This window comes from Protomyctophum bolini (assembly GCF_963924005.1).
Source record: "Protomyctophum bolini genome assembly, chromosome: 13".
NCBI classification, from domain to species: Eukaryota; Metazoa; Chordata; class Actinopteri; order Myctophiformes; family Myctophidae; genus Protomyctophum; species Protomyctophum bolini.
The window spans coordinates 39,293,980-39,317,959 of record NC_137874.1 but is presented as its reverse complement, the minus strand read 5'-3'; the positions used below and the strand labels follow the sequence as shown (position 1 = coordinate 39,317,959).

General features: G+C 44.5%; 2 protein-coding genes across 2 annotated transcripts in view; one reads left to right on the top strand and one right to left on the bottom strand.

The window, feature by feature from the left end:
- Positions 1–318: 318 nt before the first annotated feature.
- LOC308327335 (sialidase-3-like) lies at positions 319–12,984 on the bottom strand. Its single transcript, XM_080780675.1, has 5 exons — positions 12,672–12,984; positions 11,000–11,295; positions 7,876–8,225; positions 6,165–6,447; positions 319–3,633 (listed from the first exon to the last, which is right to left on the bottom strand). Exons 2-5 carry the CDS (start codon positions 11,234–11,236, stop codon positions 3,262–3,264), a joined length of 1,242 nt encoding a protein of 413 aa, XP_080636801.1. The 5' UTR covers positions 11,237–11,295; positions 12,672–12,984; the 3' UTR covers positions 319–3,261.
- Positions 12,985–14,521: 1,537 nt separating this feature from the next.
- The window catches only part of xrra1 (X-ray radiation resistance associated 1), a gene marked incomplete at its 3' end in the record, with an annotated part of 29,051 nt that continues 19,592 nt past the window's right edge, over positions 14,522–23,980 (top strand). The window contains exons 1-6 of the mRNA XM_080781194.1: positions 14,522–14,657; positions 17,099–17,271; positions 19,721–19,792; positions 20,192–20,264; positions 20,645–20,742; positions 23,302–23,582. Coding sequence (XP_080637320.1) covers positions 14,558–14,657; positions 17,099–17,271; positions 19,721–19,792; positions 20,192–20,264; positions 20,645–20,742; positions 23,302–23,582 — 797 coding nt within the window. The 5' untranslated portion in view covers positions 14,522–14,557. The remainder of the gene's footprint in view (positions 14,658–17,098; positions 17,272–19,720; positions 19,793–20,191; positions 20,265–20,644; positions 20,743–23,301; positions 23,583–23,980) is intronic.

Below are 23,980 nucleotides of genomic sequence, written 5' to 3'. Positions count from 1 at the left end.
AGGTCACATTTAACAGCGACAGAGAGAAAGAGAGAGAGAGAGAGAGAGGCCGACGACAGCAGCGGGGAGAAAACTCAACCGCGACACATCAGCTTTGGTTTAACATTTAAGCGTTTGGCACACATTATTATTGGACAAGCACAGTGCGGGGTGGTGACAGGTCACACACTGGGCCTCATGGATTACCCAGGACGGGAACCCCTTTGGGGGGGTTTTATAAGGATTTATAAGGACTTTATAGCTATTGAAAAAAATAGCAAATCTGCAAGCCAATAGCGGAGTGCCACGCTACAAGCTTGTATAGATCTACAAGCTCGTAGCGTGGCACTCCGCTGTGCTGTGATGCGTTTGAAAAATCGTAAAAAACATAATTTTAACATGTTCTTTCACAGCGAACATTTTTTATTCAAATCTTTGCTTCTCGGAGGGTCCCCGAAACAACATATTTTCAGATGGGGGTCCGCGGCCTATTACATATATTTTTTAGGGTCCTTGGCACCACTGATATAGAAACAGAGGTTTTTCAGAAAACCGTCATGATTCAGAAGACATTTGTAGAATCTGTTCTCAGTCCTGAAAAAACCCTAACCTAAACAACCTATACCTCAAACCCTAACCTAAACAACAACCTATGTCAACAAGTTTGTGGGTTTGTAGCTATTTGAAGCTACGTCCAGTGCATGTCATGAGTCATGACATGACATGCAGGCTTCTATGCAATCTAAACGACTCAAGTGAACTTTAACCCATGTGCGACCGGCCCGGTACAGGTTTGCTACTGTTCAACTATCAATACAGGGCAAGCCACTACTAGTCCACTGAATTGCAACGCATATTATCTAATCTATGTAATGACAATGACAGAATTACAAGAGCTGAGCCACTGCTGGACAGGTTGGCAGGTTAACAACTCGACTTCTATGTTATACGGAACGGACGGAAACAGCCTTACAATGATGTATAAAAGAATACAAAATAAACGTATACAATCTGCAAAAAGTCACACTAGGGTTTTTGGAACGCTTCGGGAATATTGTGAAAATGTTCAACCGTTGTCGTCAGATATGGGCATAGTGTGTCTGAACCAGAAATGTGCACATATTGTACGGCAGGGCTAAACATGACAGAAATATATATATATTCGTGTATATATATATATATATAATATATTCGTATATATGAATTCAGTGCAAAAGAGTCCTCTGGGAGGGAGGGAGGGAGGCGACACAACGTCTGATTCTAACACCGAAGCAAGCGAGGCAGGCAGTGAGAACATGGCTGCCTCGCTACAGCCACAGATAACTGACCTGTTAACTACTACCATATACTGTATACAGAAATCACAATGATACATGCTCAAACATGCTGCGGATAATCGCCCCACATACAGTAAAAAGAAAAGGGGAAAAAAGAAAAGTTACATATTTGCTTTCTCTACTTTTTTGGATAATTGTATCACAAGACATAACGGACATACATATATACACGCCCACACACACACACAGTTTTACGTTTATATTAAAGTTTGTCCGTATCAACTCATGCATCAAGGTGTTAAAGGGTTGTATAAGGTTGGGTGTTTTGATGCACTAATAATGCACGTTTTTCAGTAGGCTAATATAATAACACTTAACACTGAAATGAGCTTATTTTTTAGCTAAAGCTGGTGTGGTACATTTATTGTACTCTGTCCTTAAAGGACCACTTCACCACTTTTCAACCTATCTTCATATAATAGGTCCTCACTAATAATCATGATAAAATGGCACGATTTGTTTCTACTCAGTCCGTGATAGGAGGGCTGTGGGCAGTTTAGAAACTGTCTTCCGGTGACATCATCATGGTGGCAGATTTTTAAACAAGATTTTTTTTACAAAAATCTTTAGATTTTCATTCTCGTGAGAACGATGGCTTCCATTTTCGCATTGCAACTTTTCAGGACTAGAAAGCCTGCAGTTTCTATTAGCTTGAATTCCCCACCGATGATGTCACTGGAAGACGGTTTCTGATTTGCCCACAGCCCTCCTGTGAGAGACAGACTGAGTATTAAAGAATTGCCATTTTTCCATGATTATTAGTGAGGACCTAATATATGAAGATAGGTTGAAAAGTGGTGAAGTGGTCCTTTAATTAACAAACGAATGAATAAGAAGTACGTTAAAAAAGAAAAACCGTCACCCATCAGGAAAATGATTAGTGATTCCATGTTTAGGTCCCAGGAATGAATGTTCAAGACAACATAAATGTTGTACAGTATAAGATCACTTTCTTTAAACCTATTTTATAGGTTATGCTGCTGCAAAAAAAAGTAGCAGTTTTCTAAACCTATTTTCCACCTATTATGACTAAGATTGGACCCTTAAGGGTCCATTTGGCTGGTTCCATTTGAACACCCAAGAGTTATGATGGTCCTTGGTTATAGTCCGAGAGCCAATGGTAATGGTGAAGTCCAGTCCAGATACCAGCTCTGACCGTGGGATTAAAAAGCAGTTCCTGGAAAATGCGGTTCCAAATGTGACGGAAACCGATTCCAGTTCCAGATTCACGTCGCAACCATAATAAGGAAATCCTCTCAATAGGCACGCCAAAAACAGCCAAGCTACGTTTGGTGAAAAAGGTTTCGCAGTGGACGGTGAAGAAAGCGCTCAAAGTACAACTCGAGTCCAGTTCTCACAGAACCAGCTGTTTGTTTGTTTTTTAAGTGTTTGGGCACATTCACACCGAGTCCGTTTGATTCAAAGTGTTCCCGGGGGCGACTACACCTCCATGTGGTCCCGGGGAACGGTTGGTGTGATCCACTCCGGGGAAAACGGTACGCAGCAGTCACACTAAACCACAACATCTGGGACAAGTGGTCCCTGAGTGGCGCGTATACCCGGGATTATAGTGTGAATCTGCCCTTTAACACTAGAGTGTCTGTGAGGTCTTTTTCTGACCCATTTTGAGATTGTGAAGTTGATTATCTTTGCCCGTGAAGCCCGTGAATATTCCATTGAAGGTGTCAAAGCGTCTGGAGACAGTAGCCAATAACATTAAAAAAAAAAGGTCTTTTTGACCTGAATTCAGCTTGTGGTCGGTGGCCTTTCTTCAGTCATGCGAGTGTTTATTTATTATAGTCCGTCTGCGTCCACTCACTGGCCTTGGAACGCCTCGGGGCCCCACCTCTCTGGAAAAAGGGATGTCTGTTGCCCCTGCGACCTGACTCCGGATAAGCGGTTTTAAAAAAAAAAAAAAAAAAAAAAAAAAAAAACGGACGGATCATCAATTCTTAACGACCGTCTGCGTGACGTCGTTGAGCGTGAACTGCACGAAGGCGATGCACTCCAGCTCGCTCTCCACGCCGCACTCCATCAGCAGCGAGAAGCGCTCGGCGCCGGCGTCGTACGCCAGGTCCGAGTAGCCGGCGGGCCCGGCGTGCACGACCCACGGCGCGTCCCAGCCCGACGAGTGCAGCGGCGAGCGGTTCAGGTACACGCCCATGTCGCGCCGGGTGTGGCGCCCCCGGCTGGTGGGGTGCGTGAACAGCAGCCAGGTCTGCGCGTCCGACGACAGCAGCGACGTGCTGCCGCCGCGGCCGGACGCCGCGTCGTCGTTCACCACGAACTCGGGCGCCGGGAAGCCCACCACGCTGCCCTGTGTGTGTGTGTGTGTGTGTGTGATGGATATTTTAAGAACGGTGGTTTGCAACCCTTTTTTTTTTAAACATCAAGGTCCATTATTTATTGTGCATTTGAGCCACGTCTGATGAGATTTAGCCTCTTTGTCGCTCTATTGTTGTGGAGCCATTATGAGATATAACAGTTGATCAAAAATTCTCTAATTGTGTCAGACTTCTTGTGAATAAAGTGATGCAGATTTTCTTTTAACAAAAAATGTAGTCTTGAGAGTGTCAAATGAAACCAAATGGAGCCATAAGGGTCCATTTGGTTTCATTTTACAGTCTGAACTCTGAAGAGTTAAAGATATATCAGGGTCCATTTGGTCACCAACTCCATTAAGCTGGGGACCACCAGGAACCCCCTCAAGGACCACTGGTGGTCTCCGGCCTGCCGGACCACTGGTTGAAAACCACCGTTTTAGAACATACATGGAAAACTGGCCCCACCTCCACTTATTGTGGCCCTCAGGTTAATATCACAATACTGATACTGATAGCCTATAGTATTACTGATTAATCAGCCGTTACAAATCCAAAACATGCAAACATGACCTGCTTTAATTACTTCAGCCTGAATTAGTAGCTTAATGACTAGTATTAAAATGTTATTGTCTTTTTTTTTTTTTTTTTTTTTTGTATTTAGTTCATGAAGTTAACATTACTACAATTAAAGGCATTTGAAAGTAAGCATTCTAATAAAAGAATAGCAAAAAATAATTCAGGATTTCAATTCAAATCAAACCGGCTATTTCTGCTACGACAGGAATATGCAATGTGGCCCTCTGGAGTGAGTGTGGGACAATAGAGCGTCGCAGTCCCAGTCCCTTTCATGACGACGCCAGGCCCAGGAAATAATTCCCAATGCATTTTCCCCATAGACATATCAAAAGGTATTTATTTAAAGACCTTTTAAGCGTCGTACAAAGCCAACTCGAGTCGTGACAAATCATGACAACACACACAATATTTTGGACCAAACAAAAAATTATAAAGAAGAAAAACAACAATAAAAGTGTTGTAACCTGCCTTTCTAATATTTTGTTCGGCCCCAAAAAAATGTGTGTTTGTTGTCATGATTTGTCACAACTCGAGTTGGCTTTGTACGAAGCTTAAAAGGTCTTTACTTTAAATAAAAACTTTTTGAAAAGTCTATGAGAAAAATGAACGGGGAATCATTTCCTGGGCACTGGTAGGGGGGGCGGGACTGCGACGCTCTATAGTGGCCCTCTGGAGTGAATGTGGAACTATAGTGGCCCTCTGGAGTGAGTGTGGAACTATAGTGGCCTTCTCCATCGTTGCCAAAGTTGCTGTTTTAGAATACCAGATAGTTTGCCAACTATATGTATTATTATTATTCAGTATTTGCCAATCTACATTCAATGCTCGGTCAGCCATTCTTCACAGCACCAATGTACCCATTCTAGCTCAACTACGGCTGTCAGTGTACTGACCTGAGACTCCCTCATTTTGTGTGTCATCCTATATATTCTATATATATACATCCTATATCATTGTGAATATTCTCTGCGGCCGAATATTCGGTGCATCACTACATTCTCTTTAGTCCCTGACATAGGGACTAAATTAATTTTGCTCCTATGCCACCAAAATGTGGAACGCCCTACCAACAGTCATTAAGACATGTGAATCCCTTGACTCCTTCAAAACCGCTCTCAAAGGGCACCTACGGACGTCTGCAATTCGAAACTGGCCCCCGTAAAAATCTGAATCCCCCCACCCCCACCCCTTTTCCCCCTCACTGTATATGTTTCTTTTCCCTTTTTTATCTCCTTTATGATGAATTCCTGTTCTGTTCTTTGACTACAATAGAAGCGTCTATTTGTACGTCTCTAAATGTTTTGATGAATTGAACAAGGTGGACCACCCTCTTGTAAACAAGTGTAATGCTTAATCGGGTCGTCCACTCACAGTTTCAACAGTCTTTGTATCGAGTCTGTGCTTGAAATGTATACTGTAATTCTGCTAAAACTATCAATACATATTTAAATCAAACATGGACATTCTTCGATCATCGAGTGCTGGTCTCCTAGAGATACCCGAGACCCCAAAAACAAAAAAATATGGCGAAGCCGCCTTTAGCTACTACGCCCCTGTGCTCTGGAACAGCCTGCCAAGGGATCTACGGTTCTCTGAATCTGTTGACATTTTTAAACGAACTCTTAAAACACACCTTTTTAGCATCGCTTTTCCCTCCTAGATCATGTCCTTTTCCTGTGATTAGTCTCTCCTTTTTACTATTGTTTTTATTACTATATAGTTGATGCTTTCCTGCTTTGTTTTGCTCTTTGTGTGATATGTACATGTGTATATTTGTGTATATGTATGTGTATTTATATATATACATGTATGTGTATATATATATATTATTTTAATTATTATTACTTTTTGTTCTTACTGTAAAGCACTTTGAACTGCACTCGCTGCCTGAAAAATGTGCTATATAAATAAAGATCGATTGATTGATTGGTGTTATTCTCTACTGTACCTGGCAGCCTCCGGGGCGCTCCTCCACCAGCTTGGGGCTGGTGCGCGGCCGGTCGAAGTAGAGGCCGCTGTTGGCCGACAGCGCCTCCAGGCGGTGGCCGCGGGAGTTGCGGGCGTTGCAGTAGACGTGGCTGCGGCCCTCCTGGTCGATGATCTCCGCCATCTCGCACTCGCACGAGCTCCGCTGCAGCATGGTGCCCAGGTGCCACGACGCGCCCATGTCGTCGCTGTACACGGAGAAGGCCCGCGGGTGCACGGTGAACGGCACCGGGAACGAGAAGCACCTGGAGGAGGGGTCATTATAGGGGGTGGGTTCAGTTAAAACCAGGGGGGCAGTCAGACAGATATTTTGTGAAGCCACTAAGGAAATGAAAGTATATATAATGGCCTGTTGTGGCGCTGTCATTGGGCTCAAAAAAACCCATAGCCCCATAGAAGTCCATGTATTTGGGCCCAACTTCACCTAGACTGTATTACCTTAATAAACATGGTCATGAATACTTTTTGCTTCCAGTCACTAATTTAAAGTCTCATTTCTAATGTCATAATATTCTTTTTGGAAAATTATGGTCCCATTTATAAAAATAATTACCATAAAGTCGCGCATGTTCTGAGGGGCGTGGCCACCGTTACAGTCTATGAACGGGATCCCCCACCCACTCGAGTCAAAATAAAAACCAACAAAGAAGAAGGGGGGAAGTCCCGCCTCGTTGTCTGGGCCAGCCAATGGGCCAGCTGGGCCCAAACGGATCTAGAAAGATGGCGACTTCCATTGCAAGGACTGACAGGCTTCATTTTACGTTCATGTTAGACTCGCGGAACGCTTTGTCCATATTTTTTACAGTCTATGGTTAAAACCCATTCTGACCCGAGATCAGATTCTAAAAATGTCTTCTACATCCCGACAGTTTTCTTGAAAAAGCTAATGTTTCTATGTCAGTCGTTCTTCGATTTTTCTAAAATTAGCAGACCTACAAGCTCGAAGCGCGCCACTCGGTGGCGTGCTATGAGCTTGTAGATCTGCTCTAGATCAGTAGATCAGTTAAAACCCATGATTCTGACCCGAGATCAGATTCTGAAAAAATTTCTTCTACGTCCTGACAGTTTTCTTGAAGTCGTTCTTCGATCAGTCATTCTTCGATTTTTCTAAAATAGCAGATCTACAAGCTCGATGAGCTTGTAGATCTGCTATTTTTCGATAGCTAAAGCATAACATAATGCTAACACCAAAAGGGGTTCCCGCCCCAAAATGGGTTAATCCATACGGCAATGGGCTCTATGTGCACACACGCCAATGTGACATTTAGAAGACAATGGCAAGTCGTCAACCCCCTCCCGCTGCGGGGGGGGGGGAGAGGTGTGAAGAGCATTAGAAGAGATGCAGGGAGAGAGAGTGGCCAATGGAATTGCACGAAAAAAAACACGGCCATCTTGACCGTCAGCCGTCAGAGTAGTAGGTGAATTTAGTTCAGACATGCTAGTGTTAACCCATTCTGAACGGGAACCCATTCTGGTGTTAGCATCATGTCATGCTTTAGCTATTGAAAAATAGCAGATCTACAAGCTTGTAGGTCTGCTATTTTTGAAGAATCGAAGAACGACTGACATTTTTAGAATCTGATCTCAGGTCAGAATGGGTTAATCAGACCAGTGTGTGTCCCAGTGGAAACCTCGTATGAATCTGATCTCAGGTCAGAATGGGTTAAACTGACCTGAAGCGGATGTAGTACGCGTAGGCCGGTATGATGAGCCGCCCCCCGGCCAGCTGGATGCCGTGCCCCGGGCCCACGCCGAACGTGGCCCAGCGCCGCACCGTCTTGCCGATGACGCTGTCCGTCAGGTCCCGGGTGAGCCCCCAGGTGAGCCCGTGGTCCGGGCTGCTCACGCAGCAGAGCCGCGCCTGGTTCCGGCCCGTGATGATCTGGCGGCGCTCGGGCGAGTCCGACAGCACGGCGATGAAGAACAGGAAGAGCGTCCGGCTGCTCCGCTCGTACACGGGACACGGGTTCATGGTGCGGTGGTACTGCAGGCGCGCCGTGTGGAGCGTCTCCATGGCGGACCACTGTAACAGAACACCACAGTAATGACACATACTATAGGACCACTGGAACAGAACACCACAGTAATGACACATACTATAGGACCACTGTAACAGAACACCACAGTAATGACACATACTATAGGACCACTGTAACAGAACACCACACAGTAATGACACATACTATAGGACCACTGTAACAGAACACCACAGTAATGACACATACTATAGGACCACTGTAACAGAACACCACAGTAATGACACATACTATAGGACCACTGTAACAGAACACCACAGTAATGACACATACTATAGGACCACTGTAACAGAACACCACACAGTAATGACACATACTATAGGACCACTGTAACAGAACACCAGAGTAATGACACATACTATAGGACCACTGTAACAGAACACCACAGTAATGACACATACTATAGGACCACTGTAACAGAACACCACAGTAATGACACATACTATAGGACCACTGTAACGGAACACCACAGTAATGTCACATACTATAGGACCACTGTAACAGAACACCACAGTAATGACACATACTATAGGACCACTGTAACGGAACACCACAGTAATGACACATACTATAGGACCACTGTAACGGAACACCACAGTAATGACACATACTATAGGACCACTGTAACAGAAGTTAGTAATGACACATACTATAGGACCACTGTAACAGAACACCACAGTAATGACACATACTATAGGACCACTGTAACGGAACACCACAGTAATGACACATACTATAGGACCACTGTAACAGAACACCACAGTAATGACACATACTATAGGACCACTGTAACAGAACACCACAGTAATGACACATACTATAGGACCACTGTAACAGAACACAGTAATGATAAATACTATAGGTTCAGCTATAGACCGATTCCGTAGCGGGTCTCATGGTCGCAGCCTACGTATTTCATGTAGGCGGAGACCACATCTGCGGTTTCCCCGCACCAAGCTTCTACTACAGTGAATGGAAAAGTGACTGATGTTAGTCTGCTTCAAACGTTACTCTTTTACCATGCTTTTTACTAACACTAACATTACAAAGATGCCCAGAACATCGGGATGAACCTGTGTAGTTTATGGCTGCTTCCAACAGTAGTGGCAACATTAAAATAAAAATTAAACGGAATGTCAAAATATCTACCGCGGTGGCTGAGACCAGAGCCATAGAGTAATGGTTGAGGTTCATCAGCTATAGCATAGCAGTCTAAGCAGTGGCCGTGGTTTTCTGGACCCCCTGAAAGATCGGGCCATTCATATTTTTCCCCATAGAGATTTACTAAAATAATTATATAAATTATTTTAAGCTTGCGTTCACGACATGCAATGCGTTCCCGCGTGCGGGTAGGGTTAGTGTTTGGGTACAGGGTGTCAGACTAGTTACTGTCGAAATCTTGATATGTCAGAAAAAAAATGACTGCACCCTTTTGGCTGTGTGTAGTGTGTTCCATAGCTTTCTTCTCAAATATGATCATTTTAAGCCTCCGGACTCCGGTGTGATAATTTAAAATGTCCCATCTGGCAGCACTGCTGGATTGACCAAATGGATGTAGAAATTGCACACAGCGCAGCCAGCAGCATGGGCCGACCGGTCGTTGGCACATGCAGCGAGTGAGGATGCCAATTCTTCACTTTTCCCATACTGTATATATTATATAAGTCATTTATTGGCATTTCTGTGAACTCTCACTTCAATTAAGACTGCTCTGGGTGGACAGACACAGGGGGAACGAGGCAACGGGACCGCTGCCAGAGTTCAGTGACTGGCAGGTGTTTCCAATTGTCTAATTAGTAGCGCCGCACTCTGGACTTGGGCTCAGGGCCGCGAGCGCACGCACTCACGCACACACGCAAAACACCAGAGAGAAAGCCCGCAGACAGTGAGAGATGGTTATTTATAAAGGGCTTTGGTTTTAAACACACCAAGCAAGGCAGGCCTACTGTAGGCTATATAGAGCACCAAAGTCTGACGTAATTACGCATCCTTCCTGGGTCCCCCTTCTAAATTGTCACGACTTGTTTGCGTTTAGACTTGTTAACTTGTTGGATTCGGCTGCCAGTCTGAACAAATGGAAATGCAGTGTGAAATGATCAGATTTGAGAAAATAAATCAGATTTGACTGGATGTGACTGCAGCCTAAATGGGTTTAAAGAGCAGGTGGCTTTGCGCACATCCAGTTCCTTGCTGGTTCCGGACAAAAGGTATAGATACATACAGAGAAGGAGAAGTCCGCACACACAGTCTTTGCTCCAACAGTGTTTATTTTGTTAAAACACCATTTAATTCAGGACACGACGTTTCGGGCCGTGAAGTGAACGGCCTTCATCAGGTCACCTGATGAGGTAATCAGTATTATGATAACCTCCCTAATATCATAGTCGTCACGTGACAGGGCAGGTAACTTTCAAACCCCGCAGAGTGATATAAAATAAATTGAATAACCACCACAACACTTTAATGGTTGTGTGCACCTTTGTACTCTGGTATCCGCTATGTGAACTGTTTGTTTGTTTGTACTGTTTCATTCATTGTTTAATGTACTGTCTATGCTGCAACCCAATTTGCCCTTCGGGGACACTAAATAAACTTGAACCTTGAACCTTGAACAACAAGCAAGTTCACAACATTGCAAAATTTAAAACGTGCTGGTATTGAGCTTGTTACAGACTGTCTAAATGGGGCCTTAGACAAGTCATGTGATGCTTGGTTGTGCGCGGCTGAAACAAAAACGGTTCTAAAATGACCACCGACTGACCTGCACGGAGCCGTCTTCATGCTGCGTGCCCCTCCTCAGCACCAGGAGCTTGGCGTCGCTGTCCGAAGCGGAGGCCCTCTCCTCGGCGAAGGCCAGGAAGGTGGCCGTTTCCCTCAGGTAGATGAGGGCGGGGATGCGGTAGGTGAGACCCCCGGGGCCCGGCTGCCTCTCGAACAGGGTGGTCTTCACGGGCGGCTCCGGGACGGCGCCCCTGCTGCTGGAGGGCCTGTTCCCCATGACGACGACGACGACGACAGTGATGATGATGATGATGATGAGGACGACGGCTGTTCCTCCTGCAACAAACAAAAGCACTCATGTTTAAATGGTAAATGGTGCATTTATATAGCGCCTTTATCCAAGGCACTTTACAGAGATTGTGCATCAATTCACCCATTCACACACACATTCACACACCGATGGCGGCGGAAACCATGCAAGGCACCAACCAGCACATTAGGAGCAATTAGGGGTTCAGTGTCTTGCTCAAGGACACTTCAGACACTAACTCTGGGTGAGCCCGGGTTCGAACTGGCAACCTTGCGGTTACCATCCAGCCACTCTACCCCTGAGCCACCGCCGCCATGTTTAATAGTGGTACTGTGTAGGCCAGGGCTGCACGATTCTTGCTCAAATGTCAATCTCGAGTTTTCTCCACATGAATTGAGATCACGATTCTCACAGGATTCTTTTTTTAGGAGCCATCACTACTGTGGCTGTAAACAGACATCAAAGCTTGACTTAAACCTCTCAAAGTCTCGCTCTTGTAGCAAAAACATAAGAGTAACTCAAATGAATTGGACAGCCAAATGGTGCTCCACGATTCTTGCTCAGATTTACACATGAGATCGCATAGGTGTCTGAATCTAGATTCAGATAGCGATATATTTTCAATTAATTGTGCAGCACTTGGTGGTGCAACAATTACTTCTTGAACGAATGGATTTAATCAATGCTAAAAAAAATATATGTGGGGATTAGAATAGTTAGGCATTTCATTTGCATGACACTGTTCTATGAAATGGTAGCCTAGTATAGGTCAAATGGTGTTAAATCTGACAAATCGATTTATAGATTATTATTATTTGTATCTATTACAACACCTTCAAGATTATTTGATTAAAAAGTAATCAAGACTATTTACTAAACAATAATTCAAAGTACGGTCCATGGACCCCCATGGCCCTCTGAGGTGGTTCCATGCAGGGGGATCCCCAGCAAAATGAGGGCCAGAGCACATCTCACAGAGATTGTTTGGCTATTGTCTTTGTAATATTTGTATAACATGTACTGTACAGGGATACCAGTTGTTGATTTCAAATGGCAGAGTGAAAGTGAAAGAAGTGTCTCCCCTACCAAACAGTTGCAGAATTCATAAGCCTATCTATGTCTAATCTAAAGATCTCTTACTTATGCCATGATCCCACTCCCTGGCACCAAATCTATTCAAAGTGTGGGGTCCGCGACTTAACATACAAATTACAATCAACGTGGAGGTCCTTGACAATAACAAATGGTCCACAAACAGTGCAAAGCAAAAGCCATATCGTGTTGCGGCCCCCCTGTATCTGCACGATACATTTCCAATGCCATATTATCCAGTACACATGTGACAGCTGTCAGATTAATACATTGTGTATTATTATTAAAACATCAATATCTGCACATTTACCTTCACATGGACGCAGAGCTCAGTGTGTGTTTATATGATCATCATTACATGAACAGCCTCGTGACAGGTCCTGTGATGCTGATGATCTCAAGTCCAACAACAAGTCACGTTCAGTGCACCACCACGCTCCCTGTTTGTGACGCCTCTGCCGACGGAGCAGCCTTTGATCATTCGGAACGTCGAAGTGTATACTACTGCTATCGTATCTATATTGTTTATAAGATGTATTGGAAATATGTCGTTCAGTGCCTGTTTATCGTCTCGTGCGTGGTGGTGCAGACAGACAAACAGAAACAGACAGAGAGTTAAGAGTCCTCCAGCTGCAGCAGCAAAACAAGTTGCTGGCTAGCTGCTAGCCTGCTGCTGCTCACACACATACGGCGCATGCGCGTCTTGCGCGACGGGTCTGTCAAAATAAAAGCTTCTCGCATAAATATAAACGGTTTTATTTTATGTTTTTGTTATTTTGCTGCTTGTGTTGTGGTGGTGGGTAGGGTGGCCAGACATCCGGTTTCACGCCGGACAGTCCGGTTTTAGACCCACCTGTCCTCCTCCCACCTCAACCTCTGGCCGGACACATAATTGTCCGTTTTTTTGTGATATACAGTGCTTGTGCCATAACTGTCATTTACGTCGTCTGCCTGGGTATTAAAATCTCCGCAGCGCTGCTCAGCTCCGAAGCGAGCCGGCCACACTGTCTTAAAAAGAGTGAGGGTGAGGCGAGTGGAGACGTTCGGAGTGTTGCCATGTCCGCTTAATTATAAGCGACTTTGGGCTTGTTTTATATAATAGGCTACTAAGCCTAGTCAGGCTTCTTTTGTGCTTGTTTTCATAGACATGGTTGCTTGGTTCTCTTCCAAAACCTGGCAACACTGCCAGTGGGATGGTCGGTTTGTTTGTTGAGCTCTCACAATCACTTTAGTATAGTTGATGCAGAGATAAATAAGCCAAATATGCCGAAATGAAAAACTACATTTAATGAGCAATGGAGCAAGGAACTCGACATCATAAAGAAAGGGAGGCTAAAGCACTGTGAATATATAGGCTACTGGCATCATTCTATGTCCCACACCGATGACCATAAGACTGTATAAAAAAAACACAAGAAAGAGATTAAACATAAAACATATCTAAACATCAAATAAAATAAATTGATTATAAAATGAATGGCCTTTGTGGTACCCTATAATTTAAAAAGGTTAATTTAATTAGCAAATATATGTTCTCTGTGGACATAATGCTGGAGAGGATAGTGGTGAAAATCAGGTGCAATAGTAGTAGTAATAATATTAATATCTGGGGGGGGGGGGGGTCGGGGGAGCGAGCCCCGCAAAAAGTGTCCTCCTTTCTGAGGTCTTGCAGGTGGCCACCCTAGTGGTGGGTGGGGGTGAGTTCTGCTTTATCAGCACCGCCACCCCTTCCTACGGATAAATATATATGTTTTTTTTTAATTTAAAATAGGCTATGGTTATGTATTGTTACATTCTGATCAGGCATGGCTGTAACTATCTGTCTTGTGTGTGCGTGAAATTGTCGGCCAGCAACAGCACGCCATTGGTTTGGAGGAGCTCTTATATTGCCTCTCTTGTTGCTGTGGTTACTGAGACAACACAGACAGATACAACATTGTCTGCAGTCAGATATCATATCATCACATCAGACCATGGGAGTTGTTAAAAAATAAGGAGCAGACAGGTTCGTTTATTGTGTGATGATGATATCCTAGACTAACAGTAGACTTAACTGCTGCTATACTGCTGTTGTTGTTGTTATGAAACAAAACGACTTAATTCCTGCTAGTTTTGATGAGACACAACAACAGTAATCCTCACACTGAATTTAAGTGAACTATAGATTTGATCTAGATCTTCCCTGCTTGGAAGGAGATGACTGCAACAACAAGGCACGTGTACAAACTAGATGATGGAGAAAGCTATCCGTCACAGTGTTTTCCCATCAGAACCTTCCTTCACCACAGAAAAGAAGGTAAGCAAAGATATTTAAATATGCACCGATCTTATCTATAGGCCTTAGACTTAGAGCATACATTAACTGGCGGCCCAGGGGCCACATGCAGCCCCCACCATGTGGCTCTCAGGTTAATATTGGAATACTGATTCAGCTGTCACAATTCCAATCATGCAAACATGACCCGATTCAATTACTTACTATTAATATTTACTACTTAATATTTCAGGATTTCAATTCAAATCTACAAGCTGAAAATGCGACAGTATATGCAACGTGACGAGTGTGGAAATAGAATGGTCCCTCTCCACCATCAGAGTTGTTCACCCCTGACTTAGAGCATTGCTGACTGACTGCTGTCAGGCATGTATACAAGAGACATGCTTGCTATAAATGGGCCCAGGGAGGAAACACTTTGCAAGTGTGCTGTGCCCTTAGATTCTTTTGAGCTGAAGAATGGTGCCACCTTCCTTCCTTCCTTCCTGTCTGCCTGCCTGCCTGCCTGCCTGTCTGCCTGCCTGTCTGTCTGTCTGTCTGTCTGCCTGCCTGCCTGCCTGCCTGCCTGCCAGCCTGCCTGCCTGTCTGCCTGCCTGCCTGCCTGCCTGCCTGCCTGTCTGCCTGCCTGCCTGCCTGCCTGCCTGCCTGCCTGCCTGCCTGCCTGTCTGTCTCATGCTCATGCTTCCTTCTATGCATGAGGAGCCCAAGCCGCTTCTTTTCACCTGACAGGAAGGGAGGCGTGTCCCCGGTTGGACTTTATACGTAACGCGTGGAAGGAACACGTTATTCCAACCAGTTCCTTTCCCCTCCATCAGACTGGAGGGCTGGCCAGGGGGAGGCAGTTTAGAGACCAGTTCCTTTCCCCTCCATCAGACACTCTGGCTGACCAGGGGGAGGCAGTTTAGAGACCAGCATTACTGCATGTTTTTTGTAGGGGTACCTACCCTATAGGGGACACGGGGCAACCATGAAAACTCCACATCACTTATTGGATCCCAATGTTGGGAACCACCATCACATACGCATACATACAGTCCTATTTCTATCATTACTCCCTAAACATCTGTACTGTACCTTTTTTACTATTTTTAGTGGTGCTAGCCACTCCTATAAACAGCAATGTGTGTCTCTGGCTGGCCGTCCGTCCGTCCGAGCACAGAAAGAGCGTTTGGTTGACCACCAAGTGTCACTGTTGCGCAGCCTAACACACACACACACACACACACAGGCCAGGGAGGAGGGCTTGTACAGTACAGTACAGTACAGTACAGTACAGTACAGTACTGTACAGTACAGTACTGTACAGTACAGTACAGTACTGTACAGTACAGTACAGTACAGTACAGTACAGTACCACTCAGTTCAGACGGGTCAGTTTATTTTAATAGTTAAAATGGCCAATCTACAAGCTCAAAACCTGTTGATGTAGATCGTCTATTTGGATATTTTCAAACGTTTTTCTAAATAGTTAAAAAAGGCAAAGAGGTTTCGGCATAAGGGGGTTCGCACGGACGACAATAGGTCCCTATCATAAGACATTTTCCAGAGAACTCCAACCTAGACTCATTCCAACTTAAGAAGATCCTAAACAGAGTTTATTGGATGTCGCCGAATGCCGAGGGGGTGAATGGCTCCCTTATGCACATGGCAGTGGGACAGACATGACTAGTGTAGGGAAATTCATGATCATATTGATTGCATTCTAGGAAGTCAGTGCATATCCCGTTTTCCACAAGCGAGTGTGCAGTGTGTACGTGCGTGCGTGCGTGCGACCCGTGCATGCGCGCGCGTGTGTGTGTGTTTGGCGTGCGTGCGTGCGCAACTGCGCATACTACTGGGTGATCCTCAGTGATTTAACACCCTCTGACACAGAATGGGCCCACAGCGTCTCTAATGTTGGGACGTAAACCAACACGTTAAACTGATTCTCCTCCCAAAGTCATTATGTGCGAAAGCGGAGAAGAGAAGCCCAGGCATCTGCTCCCCACCATGAACGATCATCTGCTTCACTCGGCTCCCTTGGCCAAGTATAGCAGCGGCGGCTCTGGAAAAGCTCTCCTTTTTAGAGTTATAGGCCTATACGAGAAGTGGGAGGTATCCTAGTGTGTACACTATGAGGGTCCAGTTTGAAATGTAGACCACGTTGGCTACTAGAGAATCAGAGAATCGGGGAAGGGTTATTATATATTTGACACTTATACAAGGACAAGGAGCGGACAATACAATAAAAGAACAAGGTAATATGGTATAGTAATAAAAAAAACTATGAATAATGATCAATAAACAATGATGAAAAATACTGGACACGATACAAGTAACATTTGTGTTACTTTAGCAGCAACTGTAAATTGTAAAAACGAATTACAAGCGCAAGGACAATTAACTTTAACAATGTCCCCAATGTCTAATGTATTTATGTTTTCTTTCATTGTATTCTGTACACGTACACATGTCTTGTATAGGTGCTGGTCATTGGATCGTGGCACACAGTGAGGATCACCACACATACAGGAGGAATGTGCCCACGGCCAATAAACAGCACCATGTTAAATGTGAGAGGCACAGAGGGGCAGCTGCACGCAGGCCCAACTCACCAGACAACTCAGCTGGCAAGGTGTTGGACGCTCTCTTCCTGGTACGTATAGTGCCGCACAGTCAGGGACGTGCACACATATACATCAAAGGGGGCTTCAGCCCCTGCCCTTTTACCCGTCTGTGAAACAACTGCCCTCTCCTCCAGACCACGAATACAGCATTTACTTATGGTGAAAGAAAAGTCTCCTGGCTGAACTTGAACACAGCATTTTTGCGTTGCACAAATTCGTTTAGAAATCAACCACATCTCCACTAGCTAAAGAGTGCTGGGTTGTGCCCTGACAATAACTGATCTACAAGCTGTGAGCTTGTAGATCTGCTATTTTTGCTTACAGGATTCCCCTGCCTCTCTAACACTCTCCGCACGTCCCTGGTGCCACGTCCCTGGTGGTGCCGCACCATTCTTGCTCAATTAATGTGAATCTTCATTTTCCTCCACAAGAATTTTAGATCACGATTCTCATTTCCATGAAAATATACACCTATTCACCTTTAGTCTGTAGTTGCTGAACATTACTACATTCAAAATGTGTCACCTGGAGCCAACTACATGTAAAAGACAACATCAAAGTGCTTGACTTAAACCTCTCTTAAAGTCTCTCTCTTTCTCTCTCTTGTAGCAAAAACGTAACTAAAATGAATTGGACAGCCACCTACATATAGTGCTGCACGATTCTTGGTCAAATTTAGAAATTAGATTGCATACTGTTGGCGTCTGAATCTAGATCAGGATCTTTTTCTGATTAATCGTGCAGCACTAACTGGTTAAGTCATTCACAGTACGTGAGGAATCGGATGTGTGTAAAGGAACCCGAGAGAATTTGGTGTGAAGCTTTTCCAATGTGTGGTGTTGACAGTAAATGCTGTCTACTTGTAAAAGATTTATATTGTTGCAGGTGGTGACAGCGTTGAATAAAAGCTGCGGGGTTGTTGAGCGGCTAACACAAACCAACTTGTGACAAAGAAAATGTATCCGAAAACTGCAGTCACTCAAACAAACTGAAAACACACAGACATGGTTGAAAAGAACTTGTAGGCTATATGTCTTCTTGTAGCCTTCCGAGTCCCTACAGCTGTGCTGTGCCTAGGTCAAACAGTCTCTACAGCTGTGCTGTGCCTAGGTCAAACAGCCTTCCGAGTCCCTACAGCTGTGCTGTGCCTAGGTCAAACAGTCCCTACAGCTGTGCTGTGCCTATAGGTCAAACAGCCTTCCGAGTCCCTACAGCTGTGCTGTGCCTAGGTCAAACAGTCCCTACAGCTGTGCTGTGCCTATAGGTCAAACAGCCTTCCGAGTCCCTACAGCTGTGCTGTGCCTAGATCAAACAGTCCCTACAGCTGTGCTGTGCCTAGGTCAAACAGCCTTCCGAGTCCCTACAGCTGTGCTGTGCCTACAGTAGGTCAAACAGCTAAATCAGAGCACCTTCACATACACATTGGGCTCCATCTTGCGCCACCCTTATCCCTCATCTCTAAACGTATTTGCCATTTTTTTACTATTTTGAAAAACATTTTAAAATAGTAGTAAACTAGCCGATCTACATTGAGAAATTGTGAGCTTGTAGATCGGCTATTTGAACTATTTTAAACGTTTTTTTTTTAAATTGTAAAACAAATGGCAAATTAGTTTAGGGATAAGTGTTAAATGGTGGCGCAAGATATAGCCCACAGAATAGAACATCACATTGGCTACAACAATAATGTTATCAATCATAAGAAGTCATTATAAAGTCAGTTAATCGTATGTACTGAGGATGTTCACCTGACTGTACTGAATTTACATGCAGGAGTATTTTTTTCTCCAGTGTCTGAGGTGCTGTAGCACTGTTGCCATACAAATACTAAATGATTTTGTGTAGTTTAGATTCTAAACTATGCTAAACGTTTGGCATGGTTCAAGGTAACATTTGAAAAAGGCACTAAAACTTCATGATGAATGGTAAATGATGCATTTATATAGCGCCTTCATCCAAGGCGCTTTACAGAGATTGTGCATTACATTCACAGATTCACACACCAATGCCAGAGGAAACCATGCAAGATGTCCCGATACTGTATTGTTATCGGAAAAGTATCGTTATCGGCGAATATGCCAGTCTAACCACCGATCCACAACAGGGATTAGGGGTTGACAGTACTATGGCAGGCAAATTAAATGTTGGGCGATGTGGAGTTTTCTTTCGAGTTGCCCAAACTGCAAGTGCACATTTGAGTGAGGAGTCTGCTATACAACACAACACGAGATATATCGCTAGATAGCTATAAACACAACACGAGATATATCGCTAGATAGCTATAAACACAACACGAGATTACAACACTCACCGGTAGCAGTATTCAGTATCGGTATTGGCTAACACAGATCGGGATCGGAAACGAAAAAAGTGTATCGGGACATCCCTACTATTTAGCACCTGTTTTTCTGTAGTTCCTTCTTTCCAAAATAAGGAATGTCTCTTTGGTAACGTTTTACCATGCTTTCACCTTTTCAGATGCAGTTGCATGGTGTGGACCAGCCATCGGAGCTCTGCTCTGTTAATGTCAGTGGACAGGGACTCAACTCTGTAAGAATGACACACGCTTGTACAGCATTTACATTATTTTAACCCATTTAGACCTGAGGAAGTTCTCAAACTATTTCATGTCAAGGACCCCAGAAATTATATGTAATATGCCGCCGACCCCCATCTGAAAATATATAGTTCCAGGGACATCCCAAGAAGCAAAGTTCGTAGCGCGCCACTCGGTGCCGCACTATGAGCTTGTAGATCTGCTATTTTTCAACAGCTAAAGCATAACATGATGCTTAAAACACCAAAAGGGCTTTGCCGTTCAGAAATGGGTTAAGGCTGACATTGTGTGTGGTTGAGTCGGAAAAGAATAAATGTAAAATGTGTAGGCTTATTTCCGTATTTATTAATTCATCCATTCATTAATTTATCCACTCGTTTCACTGTGGACAGGTGAAGGCAGAAGAGCTGCAGGAGTTTGACAGTGTTGCTTACATCAACGCATCGGACAACTCCCTCAGCTTGGGTGATGTCATGTTTTTACTTACTCCTAATGAGACAGTGGTGGTTGCTGTGTAGAACTTGTGTGTGATCGTATGAATGTGATAAGAATCTCCTATAGACAGCTGTGTGTGTGTGTGTGTGTGTGTGTGTGTGTGTGTGTGTGTGTGTGTGTGTGTGTGTGTGTGTGTGAGTGTGTGTGTGTGTGTGTCCGAGCACGAAAAAATTGCGTTATAGCGTTTGTTCACCACCAAGTGTCACTGTTGGACAGCCTAACACACAGACACACACAGGCCAGGGAGGAAGGCCAGTACAGTACAGTACAGTACAGTACAGTACAGTACAGTACAGTACAGTACAACTCACTTCAGACGGGTCTGATTTTTTTTCTTTTTGATGCCCTAGGCTTTTTCAGCAGTTTCATCTCTTTGAGGGAGCTGGATCTCTCTCTGAATGGCCTCAGCGACATGACGTTCAGTGCTGACGACTTCCCTCACCTAGAGGTAAGATGTAATATGTTGAATTGATTGATTGAAGTATGTATTAACAGTATATGCAGAATGGGTTTACATTTCAAACGAAAGCACAGCTTAATACAAAAACCGTTACTGTGGATGACATCATGATAAAGCATTACACACTGACAGGGTCCACCATTTTCAATTCATCAGAACATTTAGAGACGTACAAATATACATTTCTATATTTAAAAAAAACAGGAAATCATAGGTAAAAAGGAAAGAAAAAACATAAAGCTATACAGTAAGGGGAAAAGAGGCGTGGACTTTACGGGGCCGAATTGCAGCCGTCCGTAGGTGCCTTTGAGAGCGGTTTTGAAGGAGTCAAGGGATTCACATGTCTTAATGACTGTTGGTGGGGCGGGCGTTCCACATTTTGGTGGCATAGGAGCGAAATTAATTTAGTCCCTTGTTTGTGCCGAATCTGGGTCGCACATGGTTTGTTGAACACCCTCTGGTGTACACGTACGTTAATCCCAAAATAATATGTCGTCGTCTGTTGGGCAGAAATATCTCCATATTACATTTATTGTAAATGAATGCTCCACTAAGAGGACGCTGCATGTACAGTGTCACACTAAAGCATCAGAAGAAGCAGATCCGCAAGCTCGAAGCGTGTCTCGAAGCAACACATTTTGAGCTTGTAGATCTGCTACTTTTGCTGCGTTTGAATTAGAATTCTGAAAAGTATTTTGGACATACAGTCTGAATTTTCCACCCAACAGAGACGATATCCATGTACAATACAGTACATCTGCTGTACCAAGACTTTAACCCATTCTGACCTGAGATCAGATTCATGCGAGGTTTCCACTGGACACACACTGGTCTGATTAACCCATTCTGACCTGAGATCAGATTCTAAAAATGTCAGTCGTTCTTCGATTTTTCAAAAATAGCAGACCTACAAGCTCGTAGCGCGCCACTCGGTGGCGCGCTATGAGCTTGTAGATCTGCTATTTTTCAATAGCTAAAGCACAACATGATGCTAACACCAAAACGGGTTCCCGGTCAGAATGGGTTAATTCCCAAAAGGTGTGTGTGGACGACTGCGCATGCAGACTAGCAAATATTAAAGGATTTATTTTGAGCTTAAGGCAATGAATCTTTAATATCTTTTTTTCACCAAAGATGAGTGTCTTGGAGTTCTTTTTTGTTGCAAGTCTGCAGTCCACATACCTTTTTGAGCATTAAGCTGCACTTCTTTGAAAACCATTTTCTGTTCATATACGCTCCTACCTGCATCACCAAAGACCACAGATAATGGAGTCCCTGCAGTGCTTCCTTTAGTCTCTTTTCATTATTTTAATAATGTCACTAGGCTATACAGCAGACCGGTGCCAGAAGGGGCCTGGCTGCATGGCACCCTCAGTTTGCAAATTCTGCCCCCACAGTTTAAGTTTTATGTACATGTCGTTTTACTATATAAAAATGATGTGTGCCCCCCTCGCCATTTTCAACTGCCCACTCAATAATTTAATCCTGGAGCCAAGCCTGTACGTACTACAGCCTGTACAAACTACAGTATTATAAGTATTACATCACTGGTCTCCCTGTTCTTCCATTGAGACATTCAGACCGTGGGTAGTCGGGTGAAAATGTGTTTGTTCAGAACATTCCGACAGGCGTTAGTCCGACACCAACCACCCCAAACCCTAAAGGCCTATTCGTAGTCTGGATTTTCGGTGGTGAGGTGACCACCGCTCCGGTGGTGAGCTGACCACCGGAGCTGAATTAAATAACGTTGAGCGGTGGGGAGTAAAAACAGAGAGAAGGGATGGGGCGGTGGTTTCCTCTTCACCGCGGCTCTGTGACGTCATGTTGTAGTTCGGTGGTCACCTCACCACCGAAAATCCAGACTATGTATGAGCCTTAACCCAATCAAACATTCTTTGTTCTGTACTACATACAATTGTATGGTATACAAAACACTGAAGTCCTTCAACTCGTCGAAACCTGACCTCACAGGGAAGCCCACAGGCGAGTTTTAACCGGCCACGCTTGTGTCACAACCGGCGACGCATGTCGGGAGCCACGGGTGAGTCTGTCTTAACCACGCAGCCACGCATGTGTCGGACTCACACCCATGTTGCACGTCGGACCAACGTCTGTGTGTCCCCCCCGCCCGTGTCCTCTTGCCTGAGCGGTACACACAGTATAGATAGATGTCTGCTCTGCTCTCCCACCGCGCGGTGGGAGGCCCGGGGTTCGAATCCCCGGGTGGGACATAACTAAAGTTCCGTTATCTATCGCAGAGCTTTGATAGTAACCTCTGCCTGTACCGTGAGCGCCGATCACGTTGCCAAGCTATCATTTTGTAAGGCCCTTTAATTGTTTTCAAATGATGGGATATTTTTCACCTTGGAACTCCATGAAAGTCTTTAATAATATGTTTCTGATCAGCGAACTTGGCTGGCGGGGGAGGAGGGGGGGGGGGGGGGGGGACTTGATTTGTTAGATTTCGTGATAAGTGACACTAACTTGAATCCATATCCTGAACTGAAGATATATCTCATCTCGCCGTTTTTTTTATTTCTTCTTCAGATTTTTGATTTGTCTTACAACGGCATGTCTGCCAGTGCTATTGTTTCCATTGGTCGACTTCCACGGCTGCGAGTGCTTCATCTTTCTGGGAATAAGCTGCGCCGTCTGCCTGCTGACCTGGCCTCGACGTCACCACCACCCCGTCTGCCTGCTGACCTGGCCTCGACGTCACCGCCACCCCGTCTGCCTGCTGACCTGGCCTCGACGTCACCACCACCCCGTCTGCCTGCTGACCTGGCCTCATCGACGTCACCGCCCTGCCACTACGCGCCACTCATGATGTCAGTATTTATATTTTAGTTTAGTATATACTATAGTCTTTGGAATGAAACTAAAAAACGTAGTTTTAGTCACAGTTTTAGTTGACTAAAACTAGTCTAGTTTTTAGTTGACTAAGAAGAGTCGACTAAATCTGCATGTTCATTTAGTCGATTACAATGTATTTTGGCAGGCCTTGATGCCGTCGTTAATGGCTCATTTTACAAAATTGTCGATCTACAAGCTCACAGTGAGCTTGTAGATCGACAATTTTGTAAAATGACTATTTTCAGCATGCAACCGAGTGTAAATTGACTTATACCGGATCTCTTGTCCACTAGTCCCTTCCTAACATTCACAACGCTCACATTCACAACATTCCTTCCTTCCCTTCCTAACATTCACAACACTCACAACACGT